General features: G+C 49.6%; 1 protein-coding gene across 1 annotated transcript in view; it reads left to right on the plus strand.

Annotated features, from left to right (window-relative positions):
• FBN3 (fibrillin 3) overlaps positions 1-18,198 on the plus strand; it is a 173,883-nt gene that overhangs the window by 74,730 nt on the left and 80,955 nt on the right. Inside the window, 16 exon segments of the mRNA XM_080989333.1 lie at positions 387-539; positions 2,411-2,608; positions 5,148-5,291; positions 5,984-6,103; positions 7,727-7,852; positions 8,970-9,092; positions 10,286-10,518; positions 10,520-10,562; positions 11,455-11,508; positions 12,530-12,547; positions 12,550-12,654; positions 13,552-13,677; positions 14,443-14,562; positions 15,262-15,399; positions 16,222-16,272; positions 17,887-18,012. Coding sequence (XP_080845459.1) covers positions 387-539; positions 2,411-2,608; positions 5,148-5,291; positions 5,984-6,103; positions 7,727-7,852; positions 8,970-9,092; positions 10,286-10,518; positions 10,520-10,562; positions 11,455-11,508; positions 12,530-12,547; positions 12,550-12,654; positions 13,552-13,677; positions 14,443-14,562; positions 15,262-15,399; positions 16,222-16,272; positions 17,887-18,012 — 1,878 coding nt within the window.

The raw sequence follows: 18,198 nt of genomic DNA on the forward strand, positions 1-18,198 counted from the left end.
CCCTCGGCCAGTAAAGCGAGATGAGCGCCGAAACCCCAGAGTCGTCCGCGACTGGACTTAACTGTCAGGGGTCCCTTTCTCTGATCTCGTGTACAAAGCAGGCTCTGCGCATCTGAGCCAGTGTGGTGTAGTGGTTAAGAGCGGTGGACTCGTAATCTGGTGAACCGGGTTCGCGTCTCCGTTCCTCCACCTGCAGCTGCTGGGTGACCTTGGGCTAGTCACACTTCTCTGAAGTCTCTCAGCCCCACTCACCTCACAGAGTGTTTGTTGTGGGGGAGGAAGGGAAAGGAGAATGTTAGCCGCTTTGAGACTCCTTCGGGTAGTGATAAAGCGGGATATCAAATCCAAACTCTTTTTCTTCTTCTTTCTCCCGCTTCTCGTTCCAGACCAGCGAATCGGCACTTGCTTCTCAGCACTCATCGGCGGCCGGTGCGCTGGGGAGCTACCTGGGCAATACACGAAAATGCAGTGCTGCTGTGATTCTGGGAGATGTTGGGCCATCGGACAAACTCCAGAAATGTGCCCTGTGAGGGGGTCAGGTGAGTGAGCTCAAGGGAAGGGGGTTAGCAAGGCCAGCGGGCCTTGATCTGGCAACATTGGCTGGGTGGCATGACAGCAATATTTTGGAAAGTGAGTGATACACTTATGGAAGAAATCTGTCTGTATACAGTGGTACCTCAGGTTACATACGCTTCAGGTTACATACGCTTCAGGTTACAGACTCCGCTAACCCAGAAATAGTGCTTCAGGTTAAGAACTTTGCTTCAGGATAAGAACAGAAATCGGGCTCCGGTGGCGCGGCAGCAGCGGGAGGCCCCATTAGCTAAAGTGGTGCTCCAGGTTAAGAACAGTTTCAGGTTAAGAACGGACCTCCGGAACGAATTAACCCGAGGTACCACTGTATACCGTCTTTTTTGCTCTATAAGACACACTTTCCCCCTCCTAAAAAGTAAGGGGGAATGTGTGTGCATCTTATGGAGTGAATGCAGCTGGGAGGCTCTGCTCAGTGCTCCCTTTAAAGAGTTGCATGTGCAGTTCTTGGGGGCTTTTCCCCACACGGATACTCTGCGCACTCTTTAAAGGGAGCGCGGCTCTTGTTGTTGTTGTTTAGTCGTTTAGTCGTGTCCGACTCTTTGTGACCCCCTGGACCAGAGCACACCAGGCCCTCCTGTCTTCCACTGCCTTCCGCAGTTTGGTCAGACTCATGCTGGTAGCTTCGAGAACACTGTCCAACCATCTCATCCTCTGTTGTCCCCTTCTCCTTGCGCCCTCCATCTTTCCCAACATCAGGGTCTTTTCCAGGGAGTCTTCTCTTCTCATGAGGTGGCCAAAGTCTTGGAGCCTCAGCTTCAGGATCTGTCCTTCCAGTGAGCACTCAGGGCTGATTTCCTTCAGAATGGAGAGGTTTGATCTTCTTGCAGTCCATGGGACTCTCAAGAGTCTCCTCCAGCACTAGAATTCAAAAGCATCCATTCTTCGGCGATCAGCCTTCTTTATGGTCCAGCTCTTACTTCCATACATCACTACTGGGAAATAGTGATCCCACTACTGGAAAATAGCGACTCTTAGGGGAGCCTTTTACCTTAGCCGCGCACAGCCTCTTCCAGGAAGGGGGAGCCTTCATCCCCCTGCCCGGGAGAAGCTGTGTGTGGCTATCCCATAAGCCAGGACAGCAAGAGGCTATCCCAGAAGCCAGATCCCTCTTGCTGTTCTGGCTTCTGGGATTCAGCATATTTCTTTTCTGGTTTTCCTCCTCCAAAAACTAGGTGTGTCTTATAGTCTGGTGTGTCTTATAGAGCAAAAAATAAGGTGTACCATATTGGCCTGAATATTCGCCACACTTTTTCCCCAAATTCTGCCCGTTTTCTGTTTTTAATTTCTCCCCATTTGCGACACCCTCTCTTCTCTCTCTTATACCACACCAACAATACAACAAGCTCTCGTTCCTTCTGTCGCTCATGGTTCAAATCCTGCTCATGAATACGCCGTACTATAGTATTCCTTTAAGGAATCCGGAAAAAGGCATCCCTTTTTCCACAGACAATAATGATTTGGCTGCTCTGGTTTTAGCTGTTGGCTTCACCAATTACAGTCGTACCCTGGTTTTCAAACAGCTTAGTTCTCGAAGGTTTTGGCTCCCGAACCACCGAAACCCGGAAGTGATTGTTCCGGTTTTCGGGTGTTCTTTTGGAAGCCAAATGTCCGACGGGGCTTCTGATTGGCTGCAGGAGTTTCCTGCAGCCAATCAGAAGCTGCGCTTTGGTTCTCAAACGTTTTGGAAGTCGAACGGACTTCTGGAACGGATTCCGAGGTACGATTGTAGTTGCTGCCACTCTTCTTTATGAAGCTCTTTTATTCTTCCAGCTTAAGCGGGAAATGACGGTTTGGTTCTCTGCTCTGTCCTCCCCAGATGAATATCGCCGCCTGTGCATCGAAGGCCTCCCAGTTGTTCCGGGCTTCCCTGGAACTTTTCCCGGGGTCCCTGGCTTTGGCCCCAACGGCGTTGGGCCAGGAATTAGTGGTCCCGGTGCTTTTGGTCCAAATGGCGCAAACGGTCAAGGTGGGATCCCCGGACTGCCTGGAATGGGGCCCGGAAGTTCAAGCATTGGTAAGTAAAAAAACAAAACCACAACATCTAGTTTCTAGACCTCATGGTAGAGAGGGAAAGAGCTGCCTTACGGCGAGTCAGGACTTTGAGCCCAAGAGATGCTGGAAATTTAACCTAGGATTTTCCGCCAGGCAAAGCAGTACATCTGTTCTCAAACTTAATCCGTTCCGGAAGTCCGTTCTGAAACCAAAGCGTTCCAAAACCAAGGCGCGCTTTCCCATAGAAAGTACAGTGGTGCCTCGGGTTAAGAACAGTCCGGTCTAAGAACGATTCGGTTTACAAACGCCGCAAAACAGGAGATAGTGTCCCGGTTTGCAAACTTTACCTCGGTCTAAGAACAGAACAGAACAGAGGGACGCGGGTGGCGCTGTGGGTTAAACCACAGAGCCTAGGACTTCCAATCAGAAGGTCGGCGGTTCGAATCCCCGCGACGGGGTGAGCTCCCGTTGCTCGGTCCCTGCTCCTGCCAACCTAGCAGTTCAAAAGCATGTCAAAGTGCAAGTAGATAAATAGGTACCGCTCTGGCGGGAAGGTAAATGGTGTTTCCATGCACTGCTCTGGTTCGCCAGAAGCGGCTTAGTCATGCTGGCCACACGACCCAGAAGCTGTACTCCGGCTCCCTCAGCCAGTAAAGCGAGATGAGCACCGCAACCCCAGAGTCGTCCGCGACTGGACCTAATGGTCAGGGGTCCCTTTACCTTTAAGAACAGAATCTGAACGGTGGAAGGGCACCGGTGGCAGGAGGCCTCATGAGGGAAAGCGTACCTTGGTTTAAGAACGGTTTCGGTTTAAGAACGGACTTCCGGAACAGATTAAGCTCGTAAACCAAGGTACCACTGTAATGCAAAGTGGATTAATCTGTTCCAGACTTTTAAAAACAACCCCTGAAACAGCAATTTAACATGAATTTTACTATCTAAACAAGACCATTGAAAATGAAAGCGATAAACAATGTAATAATATAATATATATAATATCTTTATTGTCACTGCCCCCTTCGGGGACAACGAAATTACTTGACTGCTCCATAAAAACACTAATTAATCAATACAGTATAATACAGCAAGGGAGATTAGATGACTTTCAAAGTCCGGGCTTCCCATTCAGGGCCGAGATCGCTCTGGAGAAGAAGCTGTTCTTAAGACGGCTCGTTCTCGTCTTCATCGTCCTGTATCTCCGTCCCGACGGCAAGAGCTCGAAGAGACAGTGACCAGGATGCAATGGATCTTTTACTATGTCCAGTGCCCTCCTATGGCACCTTGTGGCATAAATCTGCTCTAAGGTGGAGAGTGGGCAGCCAACAATGCTCTCTGCTGCCTTAACAACCCTGCACAACCCCATCCTGTCCTGGGTAGTACAGCTTCCGTACCACACAGTACTGCAGTCGCTCAATCAATCAATCAATCAATCAGCAGCTGAACTGGGTTCCACACAGCCACAAAAACAAAACAAAATATAGCCTCTAAAACAAAAACAATAAATAGCAAAAACAGACAGACCTCAGCTCAAAACGGAAGTGTGGCACTCAAATTGGAAGCATAACACTCGAATCAGAAATGTAACACTCAAAGCGGAGCACGTTTGCAAACCACCACACTTACTTCTGGGTTTGCAGTGTTTGGGTTTCACATTGTTTGAGTACCAAGGCGTTTGAGAACCAAGGTACTACTGTATAACTGAGCTGCCGTCTGTCTGCTAAAGTAAGAGTTGAACGCCTACTGTTCTGTTATAGTAGTAGTAATAGTTTATTATTTATACCCCGCCCATCTGGCTGGGTTTCCCCAGCCACTCTGGACGGCTCCCAACAGAATATTAAAATACAATAACCTATTAAACATTAAAAGCTTCCCTAAACAGGGCTGCCCTTAGATGTCTTCTAAAAGTCTGGTAGTTGTTGTTCTCTTTGACATCTGGTGGGAGGGTGTTCCACAGAGCGGGCACCACCACCGAGAAGGCCCTCTGCCTGGTTCCCTGTAACCTTGCTTCTCGCAGGGAAGGAACCACCAGAAGGCCCTCAGAGCTGGACCTCAGTGTCCGGGCTGGACGATGGGGGTGGAGACGCTCCTTCAGGTATACTGGACCGAGGCCATTTAGGGCTTTAAAGTTCAGCACCAACACTTTGAATTGTGCTCAGAAACGTACTGGGAGCCAATGTAGTTCTTTTAGGACTGGTGTTATATGGTCTCGGCGGCCGCTCCCAGTCCCCAGTCTAGCTGCTGCATTCTTGATTAGTTGTAGTTTCCGGATCACCTTCAAAGGTAGCCCCACGTAAAGCGCATGGCAGTAGACCAAGCAGGAGATAACCAGAGCATGCACCACTCTGGCGAGACAGTCTGTGGGCAGGGAGGGTCTCATCCTGCGTACCAGATGGAGCTGGTAAACAGCTGCCCTGGACACAGAATGGACCTGCGCCTCCATGGACAGCTGTTGAGCAAAAGATCCCTGCGTTGGAGGGGTTCAGACTAAATGACCCTCAGGTGTCCCCCCAACTCTTCCCCGCTCACAGCAGCAGCAGTAACCGCCCCTGGTGTTTTTGCAGGAACAGCCACCCTCAACCAGACCATCGACATCTGCAAGCATTTCACCAACCTGTGCTTGAACGGGCGCTGCATCCCCACCCCGTCCAGCTACCGCTGCGAGTGCAACATGGGCTACAAGCAGGACATGCGGGGAGAATGCATTGGTGAGTTGGGGGGGCCGGGACCACGGGGTGCATGCATGCGCAGCCTTGGCTGACGGAGCAAAGCCACCATGCTCATGCTAAGATAATTTTTGCCACAGTTGTTGCCACAGCTGTCAACCGTCCCTTATTTGGCGGGAAAGTCCCTTATCCCAGCACCGTGTCCCGCTGCTGTCCCTTATTGATGATGTCCCTTAAATTTCCCGGGTTTCAAAGGAAGCAGCTCCTCTCCCTCCCTCCCTGCCAGCCAGGGAGGAGGGAGGCTCCAACTGTGTTGCTTGGCTGCGTTGCTCACCCAATAAGGAGTCTAAGAATGACTGGGGGGTGGAGCTTGCATGCCTTGTGCCGATCAAATCAGCCGCGTTGCCTGGGGACTCACCTTTGCTCAGCGCTTCCCAGCAGAGAGGTGACGGTGGTTTTCCTTGCCCCATCCCCTTTGCCGGGTTGCTGCGCTGTGGGAACCACCGCTTGAGGCTTCGTTTGGCTGCTGGCTGGGCTTTCAGTGTTTGGCTCGGAGGGGCTCAGAAGTTGAACATACCTGTGCTTGGAAAATCCCTTATTTTGGCTGCTGATCCCTTATTTTCGAGGCTGCTGGTCCCTTATTTTCAGATCTGTAACTTGACAGCTATGGTTGTTGCATACATGAACAGTCTTTTATCTTCCCTTGGTATCTCTCTCTGCCTTTCCTTGCCAAGACATGGATGAGTGTTCGAGTAGCCCCTGCCTCCACGGCGATTGTGTGAACACACCCGGCTCGTACCACTGCAAGTGCCACGAGGGATTTCAGAGCACCCCTACCAAGCAAGCTTGTATTGGTAATTTTGGGGAGAAGCTGGGTACCATCTTGGGGAACCGGTGCAAAAAATTCCTCCTTTCGGATTGGTGATTATTGTTATAATAAAAAAAACTGTTCCTTTATCCCTTATGGGTACCCAAGAGCCCATATAGAGTCCTTAAGTAGGTTTTCTATCGGTAGGAGAAATTAAGAGAGGCCTGTTGGAATTGCGTTTGACCGAACGACTCCTCCAGTTGAGTCGCCTCCAACGTGATTAACGACCTGAGCCTTTGATAAGACTCCAAGCACGTTCCCCATTCCGCAGAGTATCCAGCACAGGGAAGAGATGAGAAGTTTGAGCTACATGGCTAAAGAGTGTTTTATTCCTAACTATGCAGACAGAAAAGAAACATACATGCTCTCTCTGTGAGAGCAGAGAGGAACTGAACAAAGGAACAGGAAACCAGTAACATCACATCCGTCTCCTGTCTTCCGTGAGACGTCCAACAGCCTGGAATCTCTGGAATGTAAACAGAGTCTTGTGACTCAAAAGCACTGCACAGTGGCAACACACAGAAACCAACATCCTCCCTCTTTCTGTGAACACCACTGGGCAGTGTGTTAGTACAATCTCAGTGCAAACCCAGTTTCTGTACATAGGTACAGTGTTGATCCTTCGGAACAACCGAGGACAATAAATCAGCAGGCGAACCAGAGAATATTGAGAAGCAAAGCAGCTAGTAAGCCTGATCTTTATTCAAGGAGCTGTTGCAACAGGGTCCCCCGCTCATTGCACGCAGGAGGGAGGAGAACCCCAAACAATGGTGTGCAAGCCCTTATATAGACTTTTGAAATTGCCTGCCCTGTAGCTCAAGACCAGCCCCCAAATGAGCATAATGGTCACAAATCCAGTACTTTATGGATTGGCGCAGTCCATAAAAATCCAGTTACAGGCAGGTAGCTGTGTTGGTCTGCCGTAGTCGAAACAAAATAAATTAAATTAAATTTAAAAATTCCTTCCAGTAGCACCTTAGAGACCAACTAAGTTATTTATTGGTATGAGCTTTGGTGTGAATGCACACTTCTTCAGTTGCAGCACTTACAACTTTAACATTATGGGATACTGTGGTACCTCGGGTTACATACGCTTCAGGTTACAGACTCCGCTAACCCAGAAATAGTACCTTGGGTTAAGAACTTTGCTTCAGGATGAGAACAGAAATCGTGCTCCGGCAGCGCAGCAGCAGCAGGAGGCCCCATTAGCTAAAGTGGTGCTTCAGGCTAAGAACAGTTTCAGGTTAAGAATGGACCTCCGGAATGAATTAAGTACTTAACCTGAGGTACCACTGTATAGAACACCACACCGGAACAAAGTGAGGAGAAGAGAAAGTAAGATCCAGACTCCTTCTGGCCTATTATAGTCAGTAGGTCCTTGACAGACAGATAGGAGAACCCGTTTAAACCAGCTGTACGCAACTTCCCAGAAGGAATAACCCAAACAACAGAAACCTCTGGCCTGTTTCTTTCACGTAGAAAGAAACCTTCCAGAACCCTCTTGAATTAATCAGAACAGGAGAGATCTCTACACATCAGATCAATACTTTCTGTACTAAGAAATGCAATCGGACAGTTCTGACTTAACGCCTTTTTGGTTCCCCGCTAGACATCGACGAGTGCATCATGAACGGACTGATGTGCCGGAACGGGCGTTGTGTCAATACCGACGGCAGCTTCCAGTGCATCTGCAACGCCGGCTTTGAAATCACTCCGGACGGGAAGAACTGTGCCGGTAAGGATTAGGCCCTTTTTGTCATGGGGTGGGGGTGAGGGGTGGGGCATGCGAGGCCCTCTGTCTGGTTCCGTCAGGGCAAAGGGAGCCCAGAGAGGAGGAGGAGGAGGAGGAGGAAGGGTGAGGGAAGAACAAGATGGAGTAGAGAGCCAAAATGGATGGGTCTGTAGGGGCGGGGGAGCAATCAGTTGAAGCCTCTGGGAAGACCTAGCGAGGGAGGAAAGGTGAGGGGGAGAAGGGAAAAGGAAGGAAGGAAGGAAGGAGAGAAAGAAAGAGAGAAAGAGAGAAAGAGAGAAAGGAAGGAAGGAAGGAAGGAAGGAAGGAAGGAAGGAAGGAAGGAAGGAAGGAGGGAAGGAAGGAAGGAAGGAAGGAAGGAAGGAAGGAAGGAAGGAAGGAAGGAAGGAAGAAATACAGAAAGAGGAAGGAAGGAAGCAAAGAAGGAAGGAAGGAAGGAAGGAAGGAAGGGGGAAATACAGAAAGAGGGAGGGAGGGAGGGAGGGAGGGAGGGAGAAGGAAGGAAGGAAGGAAGGAAAGAAGAAAGGGAAAATGAAGAAGGAAGGGAGGGAGGGAGGGAGGGAGGGAGGGAGAAAGAGGAAGGAAGGAAGGAAGGAAGGAAGGAAGGAAGGAAGGAAGGAAGGAAGGGAGGGAGGGGAAATATAGAAAGAAGAAGGGAGGGAGGAAAGAAGGAAGGGCAAGTGGGGGAAAAAGAGAGCCCCCTTTTGGCTCTCGCCTTTCCCATCACTATTTTCCTCTGCCTCTGGTACAAAGGAACCTAGACAGCTACTGTTGACTGAGTCAGGCCATTGCTCCATCTATCTCAGTCTTGTCTACACGGACTGGCAGCTGCCCTCCAGAGATTCAGGGGGGAGCCTCTCCCAACTCGTGGGGCAGACGCTCCACCGCTGAGCTATGGCCCTTCTCCAGATAAGCTCCCGGGAGATTTTTCTCAGCTGGAGAAAGAAAAGGGGGGAAATGGTTCCCCGCTCCAGCTTAGCGGTTTCCGCAAATCCTCTGGTCCCCCCACCATGGAAAGGGGCTTCCCCGAGCGAGTGGCGCCAGGGGAGGCCATGGGGGGGGAGAGAAATCTCCATGGTGACCTGCTCCCTTCCTCCCGCAGATCACGACGAATGCGCCACCACTAACATGTGCCTCAATGGGATGTGCATTAACGAAGACGGTAGCTTCAAGTGCATCTGCAAGCTGGGCTTTGTCCTGGCTCCCAATGGGCGATATTGCGTTGGTGGGTATACTACGGAAAAACTTTACCAGGGATCGCGAGTGGGGGAAGTTTGAATTTCCAAACACAAGCAAAGTCTTTGCCCTCCACCAGGCCTTCAACAACTCCCTGGTCAGGTGTTCTCCTGAGGTTTTTTGGTTTGTTAAGTCCGCACACGGCTTTATTGCGGTCCGTAGACCCACAATACACAGTGCGGCATAGTATACCGTATTTTTCGCTCTATAGGACACACCCGACCATAGGACGCACCTTGTTTTAAGGGGGAGAACAAGAAAAAAATAATTCCCCCCCTCTCTGCTCAGCGCCCCTTCAGCGAAGTGGCAGGAGAAACGGAGCCCCTCCCGCTTTGCTGAAGGGGCGCTGAGCAGAGAGTGAAAGCTGTGCAGCGCTTCTCCAGCGAAGCGAAGCCAGGAGAGCAGGAGGGATCGGTGCGCAATAACCCCTCTCGCTCTCCAGGCTTCAGCGAAGCAACCCGAAGACTCCAGAGCATGGGGGGAGCGCTCCCTCTGCGCTTCGGAGGCTTCACGTTGCTATCACTGAAGCCAAGGAGCCGGCATTCGCTCCATAAGACATAAGACGCACACACACTTCCCCTTAATTTTGGGAGGGGGGGAAGTGCATCTTATAGAGCGAAAAATACGGTATATATCAACATTAAAGTTATTTGTCACCAGAGAAGCTTTAACCTGCACTAAGGCTGACAAACGTCCAGAATTTCCCAGACATAGCCAGGATTTGCCTGCCAAAAATGGCACATGGCAGCTCATAATAATAATAATAATAATAATAATAATAATAATAATAATAATAATTTACTATTTCTACCCCGCCCTGGGACACGGGTGGCGCTGTGGGTTAAACCATAGAGCCTAGGACTTGCTGATCAGAAGGTCGGCGGTTCAAATCCCTTGAAGGGGTGAGCTCCCGTTGCTCGGTCCCTGCTCCTGCCCAACTAGAAGTTCGAAAGCACGCCAGCGCAAGTAGATAAATAGGTACCGCTCCGACGGGAAGGTAAACGGCGTTTCCGTGCGCTGCTCTGGTTCGCCAGAAGCGGCTTAGTCCTGCTGGCCACATGACCCGGAAGCTGTATGCCGGCTCCTTCGGCCAATAAAGCGAGATGAGTGTCGCAACCCCAGAGTCGGCCACGACTGGACATAATGGTCAGGGGTCCCTTTACCTTTACCTTTCCCTGGCAGACATCGACGAGTGCGAGACCCCTGGAATCTGCATGAACGGCTGGTGCATCAACACGGAGGGCTCCTTCCGCTGTGAGTGCCTGGGGGGCCTGGCCATCGGCGTGGACGGGCGGGTCTGCGTCGACACCCATGTCCGCAGCACCTGCTACGGCGGCATCAAGAAGGGCACCTGCGCCAGGCCTTTCCCCGGCGCCGTCACCAAGTCCGAGTGCTGCTGTGCCAACCCGGACCATGGGTTTTGGGGAGCCTTGCCAGCCTTGCCCTGCCAAGAAAAGCGATTTGTACGTGCCTATAAGGGATTCTGGGAATCAGGTTCCTCCTTGCCCCCATGGCAGTAGATAAGAAGTCCAACGAAAGGAAGAAGAAGAGTTTGGATTTTTATATCCCGCTTTATCACTACCCTAAGGTGTCTCAAGATGGGACGTGGGTGGCGCTGTGGGTTAAACCACAGAGCCTAGAGCTTGCCGATCAGAAGTTTGTCGGTTCGAATCACCGCGACGGGGTGAGCTCCCGTTGCTCGGTCCCTGCTCCTGCCAACCCAGCAGTTCGAAAGCACGTCAAAGTGCAAGTAGATAAATAGGTACCGCTCCAGCGGGAAGGTAAACGGTGTTTCCGTGCCCTGCTCTGGTTCACCATAAGCGGCTTAGTCATGCTGGCCACATGACCCGGAAGCTGTACGCCGGCTCCCTTGGCCAATAAAGCGAGATGAGCGCCGCAACCCCAGAGTGGGTCACGACTGGACCTAATGGTTAGGGGTTCCTTTACCTTTACCTTTTAAGGAGTCTCAAAGCAGCTAACAATCTCCTTTCCCTTCCTCCTTCACAACAAACACTCTGTGAGGTGAGTGGGGCTGGGAGACCTCAGAGAAGTGTGACTAGCCCAAGGTCACCCAGCAGCTGCATGTGGAGGAGCGGGGAATCGAACCTGGTTCACCAGATTACGAGTCCATCGCTCTTAACCACTACACCACGCTGGCTCATTTCTAAACTGGAATGTCTTACCACATTCAGCGCCACAGACCACAGCACCACCCGCGTCCCACAAGGCCAATAAGGACAATAAGGTCTGAGCATTCTCAGTGTCCATGGAATACAGCGACTCTTTCAGCACATGAATCTAAAAAGCCTTAGAATCGCTGAGTTGACAAAGACTTGTGGTTTTTTTTGCAGCTGAATTCCAAGCTCTCTGTAGCAGTGGCATCGGCATCACAGCTGACGGAAGAGGTAAGTTCCGAGGAAAGTGACCCCCAACCCACCCTTCAGCAGCTTGTGGGGGGTTGTGCAAGGCTGGGGCCTCTGCAGAAACTCAGTCCCTGATGGTGTTTCATTGGACGCAGTCTTAAAATCCGTGGTCCCAACTCAGTCCCACGAACGAAAGCACTGGACCGCCTGCAATTGATCATTTTCGCTCTGATTCGCATAAATATGGTCTTACAGTCATACCTCGGGTTACAGACGCTTCGGGTTGCGCGATTTCAGGTTGCACACTGTGCCGAACCCGGAAGTACCGGAACGGGTTACTTCTGGGTTTCAGCGCATGCACAGAAGCACTAAATCACACTTTGTGCATGCGCAGAAGCGTCAAATCTTACTTACGCATGCACAGATGCAGCGCTGAAGGTTGCAAACGTGCTTCCCGCACGGATCACGTTTGCAACCCAAGCGTCCGCTATATTATAATAATAATATAAATAATAATTTATTATTTATACCCCGCCCATCTGGCTGAGTTTCCCCAGCCACTCTGGGCAGCTCCCAATCAAGTATTAAAAACAATACAGTGTTAAATGTTAAAAACTTCCCTAAACAGGGCTGCCTTCAGATGTCTTTTAAAGATAGGATAGCTACTTATTTCCTTCACATCTGAAGGGAGGGCATTCCACAGGGTGGGCGCCACCACCAAGAAGGCCCTCTGTCTGGTTCCCTGTAACCTCACTTCTTGCCAGAAGGCCCTGGAGCTGGACCTCAGTGTCCGGGCAGAACGATTGGGGTGGAAACGCTCCTTCAGGGATACAGGACTGAGGCCGTTTAGGGCTTTAAAGGTCAACACCAACACTTTGAATTGTGCTCGGAAACGTCCTGGGAGCCAATGAAGATCTTTCAGGACCGGTGTTATATGGTCTTGGCGGCCGCTCCCAGTCACCAGTCTAGCTGCTGCATTCTGGATTAGTTGCAGTTTCCAGGTCACCTTCAAAGGTAGCCCCACGTAGAATTATTAATTCCAAATCCCCCCTCTTGTGTCCAGATATCAACGAGTGCGCTTTGACCCGGACATCTGCCCCAACGGGATGTGCGAGAATCTACGGGGAAGTTATCGCTGCATCTGCAACCTGGGCTACGAGTCAGACCCCACGGGCAAAAACTGTGTGGGTGAGTGATTTCGCAGGGTCGCGGAGGGCTCTCAGGGGGCCGTCTAGAGATCGACGTAACCTCGAAACACATGCGCAGACAAGCCTGTGCCATGCGCAGTTCGAGCTGTGAAACGGAACCGCTGTGGAGCTAGTTCATACAGCAACAATGTTTTGTGTTGTGTAGGCTCCTAGGATGTAAGTCCAGGGCCCCGCCTGCTCCCTAAAACATCCCTGGTTTGCTCCTTTCTATATATATATAGGGTGGGTCCCTTCTATATAAAGGCACACAGGTGGCGCTGTGGCTTAAACCACAGAGCGTAGAACTTGCTGATCAGAAGGTCGGCAGTTCGAATCCCCGCAATGGGGTGAGCTCCCGTTGCTCGGTCCCTGCTCCCTGCCCACCTAGCAGTTCGAAAGCACCTCAAAGTGCAAGTAGATCAATAGGTTACCGCTCCGGCGGGAAGGTAAACGGCGTTTCCATGCACTGCTCTGGTTCGCCAGAAGTGGCTCAGTCATGCTGGCCACATGACCTGGAAGCTGTACGCCGGCTCCTAGGCCAATAAAGCGAGATGAGCGCCGCAACCCCAGAGTTGGCCACGAATGGACCCTAATGGTCAGGGGTCCCTTTACCTTTTACCTATATATAGGGTGCCTACATTCTGCATAGACCTGCTGCATGGCAACATGGGCAAATGGCTTGAGATACCTATTAGGTCCATAAATGACCATATAGCGTATATTCAACACAAAAAACAGTGGCAATTTGTTGTTGAGAAAGGACAGCTGGACATAGAAAGGGCCCCATTACCTTCAATGGCTTAGGGCCTCATCAAACCTAAATCCGGCCCTGGGCGCTGGGTGCTGTAACCCGGCCGGCCTCCATGTGCAGCTCACACTCGTGCGACTTTCTCTCCAGATGTGGACGAGTGTGCCGTCAACCGGCTGCTGTGTGACAACGGCCTGTGCCGCAACACCCCAGGGAGCTACAGCTGCAGCTGCCCCAAGGGGTTTGTCTTCCGGACTGAGACGGACACCTGCGAGGGTAAGTGTTTGGGCCTGGTGCCGGCAAGAAAGGGAGCGGATCTCTGTTGCCGGCGAAACTGGCTCTTTAATTAAGGTTTTAGCGCCAGTCAAGCGGGCACCTTTGCCTGTCCTTTGAGACGTTGGGATGTTGATTTTTACATATTATATAATAAACCCTTTTTTCATATCCCCTTGTAACTTTTCAGCTAAAGACCATTTAGTTTCTATCCAACAACATTCTAACATTCATTAATTTTACAATATTTCTGTAGATAATCTTTGAATTTCTTCCAATCTTCTTCCACCGACTCTTCTCCCTGGTCTCGGATTCTGCCAGTCATTTCCGCCAGTTCCATATAGTCATCACCTTCATCTGCCATTCTTCAAATCTAAAATTACAATATTTTTATGATTAATGATTAGGATACTAAAAGAGGGGGAGGGATTTGCTGAACAAAATAATTGAACTGGAATACAAAAAAAGGGAGGTGCGAGGAGGTCGGGGAAACAAGTAAATGAAAGATAAGATATGGAAAGGCTAATCTGTTTTTTAACTGCTTTTATTTTGTATTTTCATTTTTTATCTGTTTTCTTTTTTCTTTTTTTCTTTTTTCGCTCATTTTTGTAATATGTTGAAATTCTAATAAATATCTTTTTAAAAAAAAAGAGAGAGAGAGAAGTTGGGATGTTGGCGAACGTCCCGTGGCTCTCCACAAGGGAGAGGCGACACAGATCGGCGTAAGATTCTGTGGGGGATAAATTCAGCAAGGTTCTCTCCCTCCAGATATCAACGAGTGTACCTCCAACCCATGCATCAACGGCATATGTAGAAATAACGCTGGCTCTTTTGCCTGCGAGTGCTCCCCAGGAAGCAAGCTGGATTCCAGCGGCACCATCTGTGTCGGTAAAGAGCCTCTCTTTTTTCGTAATCTTTTAAAATTGATTTTCATACCGTTTAACAAATTCAATTCAGTTTCAGTGTGATACGCCCTTTGCCTTTCTACTTCCTATCTTTACTTCCATGATGTTTCTGTTCTGCTTCTGTTCAAATCCCTTTATCCTTATATGTCCTTAAATTCCTTAAAGTGGGAGGGATACACACGGAAATGCAAAAAAATAATAACAGCAAAAAGCAAATCGGAAGAAGAAGAATAGCAAAATAAATGCATTATAATGGGGAAATTCACACTGAAATGCAAAGAATAAATATAATAGTGAAATACAAATTATTATTATTATTACAACATTTATTTATTTATTTGTTTATTTATACATACATACCCTGCTCATTTGGCTGGGTTTCCCAACAGACTATTAAAAACACGACAAAACAGTTTCCGGGTCACCTTCAAAGGTAGCCCCACATAGAGCGCAAAGTGCATTATATTGAGGAAATTCACACTGAAATGTAAATATATATATAATCGTAAAATGCAATCTGTCTATCTATCTGTCATATGTCTATATCTATCTATCTATCTATCTATCTATCTATCTATCTATCTATCTATCTATCACCTACCTACCTACCTACCTACCTACCATAGCAACAACAACAACAACGAACGCCATCTGACTCAGCTGTTCTGCTTTCCTCCCCTAGACAGCATGAAAGGGACTTGCTGGCTGAACATCCAGGAAGGCCGCTGCGAAGTCAACATCAATGGTGCCACGCTGAAGTCCGAGTGCTGTGCTACCCTGGGCGCTGCCTGGGGCAGTCCGTGCGAACGCTGCGAGATTGGTAAATGTCTGTCCGAACGCCCTGCTTTGGAACTGGCCAAATTGCAGCATGCAAGGGGTGTTTGTCTCCAAAGCACCTTTGGGTCTCCAAGTTTACTCAAATTGCAGTTTACTCCGAGTTTACTCAAAACGGTGTGAAATACTTGATTTAATAAGCCAAGATAAGAACAATATATAATTGGCTGAACCAGCTCACTGTATCAAGTTTGTGTGTATAGGTAGAACTACACAAACCCTCAAATTTAAGAAAGTCAATTAAAAAACAACGCTGGCAATTCTGGCATCAAGTGCAAATAGAAATGTGCTTGCACAAAAAGTCGTCAGATAATAATGGGAAAATTGACAGAACTGCTGTTGATCTGTTTGCCAATTTATTTATTGGAATACTGCCCTTAAGTACCCATGGCACTTAGCAAAAATTATAAACAAAACAATGCAAAATCACAACAAAAAATAAAAATAAGCAATTTAAAGCTTATTAGTTCCACATGGAGAATTTGGGTTCACTGTTCACACAGTTTGTGATATTTTGGCATCTGAATTAACAACCTCTGGTAAAAAACAAAACACTTTGGCTGCAATCAGCTTATAATTTAAGTCAACAGGGAATAACTCAAGTTAATAAAAGTAGAGTTTATTCCACTGTAGTAAATTATTAGTTGCTAGAGCATTTGCTTCTTTTATCGGGGCTTCATTTCTCATCTCTGTGTTAGTGGTGCACTGGCCAAATTGCAGTCTTGGTCTCCAAAACACCTTTGGGTCTCCGAGTTTGGCAAAGTCTCATGGTTCTCAGGCTGCTATTTCACTTTCTTTTTTGCCACAGACACCGCCTGTCCGAGAGGTTACGCCAGGATGAAGGGGGTCTCTTGCGAAGGTATGGGGCGCTCTGACAGCTTGTATCCTGGGGGGGGCCTACCAAGGAAACCCCAATCCCCTCCCCACGAAACAGGAGCGTCCTTGTGTCTTTGATAGCTCCTCCCTTGAATTTGCCCTGCTCAGAGGCAACATACCGTATTTTTTGCTGTATAAGACTCACTTTTCCCCTCCTAAAAAGTAGTGGGAAATGTGCGTGCATCTTATGGGGCGAATGCAGGCTGCGCAGCTATCCCTGAAGCCAGAACAGCAAGAGGGATCGCTGCTTTCACTGCGCAGCGATCCCTCTTGCTGTTCCGGCTTCTGAGATTCAGAATATTTGTTTTCTTGTTTTCCTCCTCCAAAAACTAGGTACGTCTTGTGGTCTAGTGTGTCTTATAGAGCGAAAAATATGGTAATTTTGGACAAGGCAATGTGAGCCTGCCTGCCTCAACACAGCAGCCAGGTCTTTAGACTTGCCACTTTACCATCTGCGGGTGACGCGGGTGGCGCTGTGATCTAAACCACCAAGCCTCTTGGGCAGTGGTCAGCAAACTTTTTCAGCAGGGGGCCGGTCCACTGTCCCTCAGACCTTGTGGGGGGCCGGACTATATTTTGGGAAAAAATATATATGAATGAATTCCTATGCCCCACAAATAACCCAGAGATGCGATGGGGTGAGCTCCTGTTGCTCTGTCCCAGCTCCTGCCAACCTAACAGAAAGCACACGATTGCAAGTAGATAAATAGGTACCACTGCAGCGGGAAGATAAACGGCGTTTCCGTGCGCTCTGGTTTCCGTCACGGTGTCCCGTTGTGCCGGAAACTGTTTAGTCCTGCTGTCCACATGACCCGGAAAGCTGTCTGCGGACAAACGCCAGCTCCCTCAGCCTGAAAGCGAGATGAGCGCCGCAACCCCATAGTCGCCTTTGACTGGACTTAACCGCCCAGGGGCATAGCTGTCAACGTTTCCCTTTTTTAAAGGGAAATTCCCTTATTCCGAATAGGATTCCTCGCAAGAAAAGGGAAAAGTTGAGAGCTATGCTCAGGGGTCCTTTACCTTACCATCTGTGAAATGGGTGTTCGGAGGAACTGTGTGTTTCCAAAGGAGGGTTTTTGTGCTTTGAGGGTGCAGAGCCCACCTGTGCTTTGTGCTCAGGATTTGTGGCAAGTGCCTTTTCTTAGACCCCAAAATGGATAGGTAAAGGTAAAGGGACCCCTGACCATTAGGTCCAGTCGTGACCGACTCTGGGGTTGCGGCGCTCATCTCACTTTATTGGCCGAGGGAGCCGGCGTACAGCTTCTGGGTCATGTGGCCAGCATGACTAAGCCACTTCTGGCGAACCAGAGCAGCGCACGGAAATGCCGTTTACCTTCCCGCCGGAGCGGCACCTATTTATCTACTTGCACTTTGACGTGCTTTCGAACTGCTAGGTTGGCAGGAGCAGGGACCGAGCAATGGGAGCTCACCCCGTTGCGGAGATTCGAACCGCCGACCTTCTGATCGGCAAGTCCTAGGCTCTGTGGTTTAACCCACAGCGCCACCCGCGTCCCTTTGCCGCTAATCTCCCCTCCCAGTCCGCACCCACTGACTAACAGACCCTGCAACGACCCTCACAATGTTTTTCTCTCCCCAGACGTGAACGAATGCGAGGTTTTCCCAGGTGTCTGTTCCAACGGCCACTGTGTGAACACAGTGGGGTCCTTCCGTTGCGATTGTCCCGAAGGCTTGACCCTGGACGGCTCTGGCAGGACGTGCGTTGGTGAGGATGGAGAAGGGGCATGAGCCACGCGGGCTCCCAGTTCCCCTTTCCCCATGTTTCCCATGACATCCTTATTTCTCATCTTCCATGGGAAGGACCTTGCTACGTCTCGGGGGTGGGGAGAGCCCCCGTGCTGGAGACAAAGCGAAACACGGATGCAAAGCGATACACTTTAAAGCCCTAAAT

The sequence above is a fragment of the Podarcis pityusensis genome, assembly GCF_964106645.2.
Source record: "Podarcis pityusensis genome assembly, chromosome: 18".
Lineage (NCBI taxonomy): Eukaryota > Metazoa > Chordata > Lepidosauria > Squamata > Lacertidae > Podarcis > Podarcis pityusensis.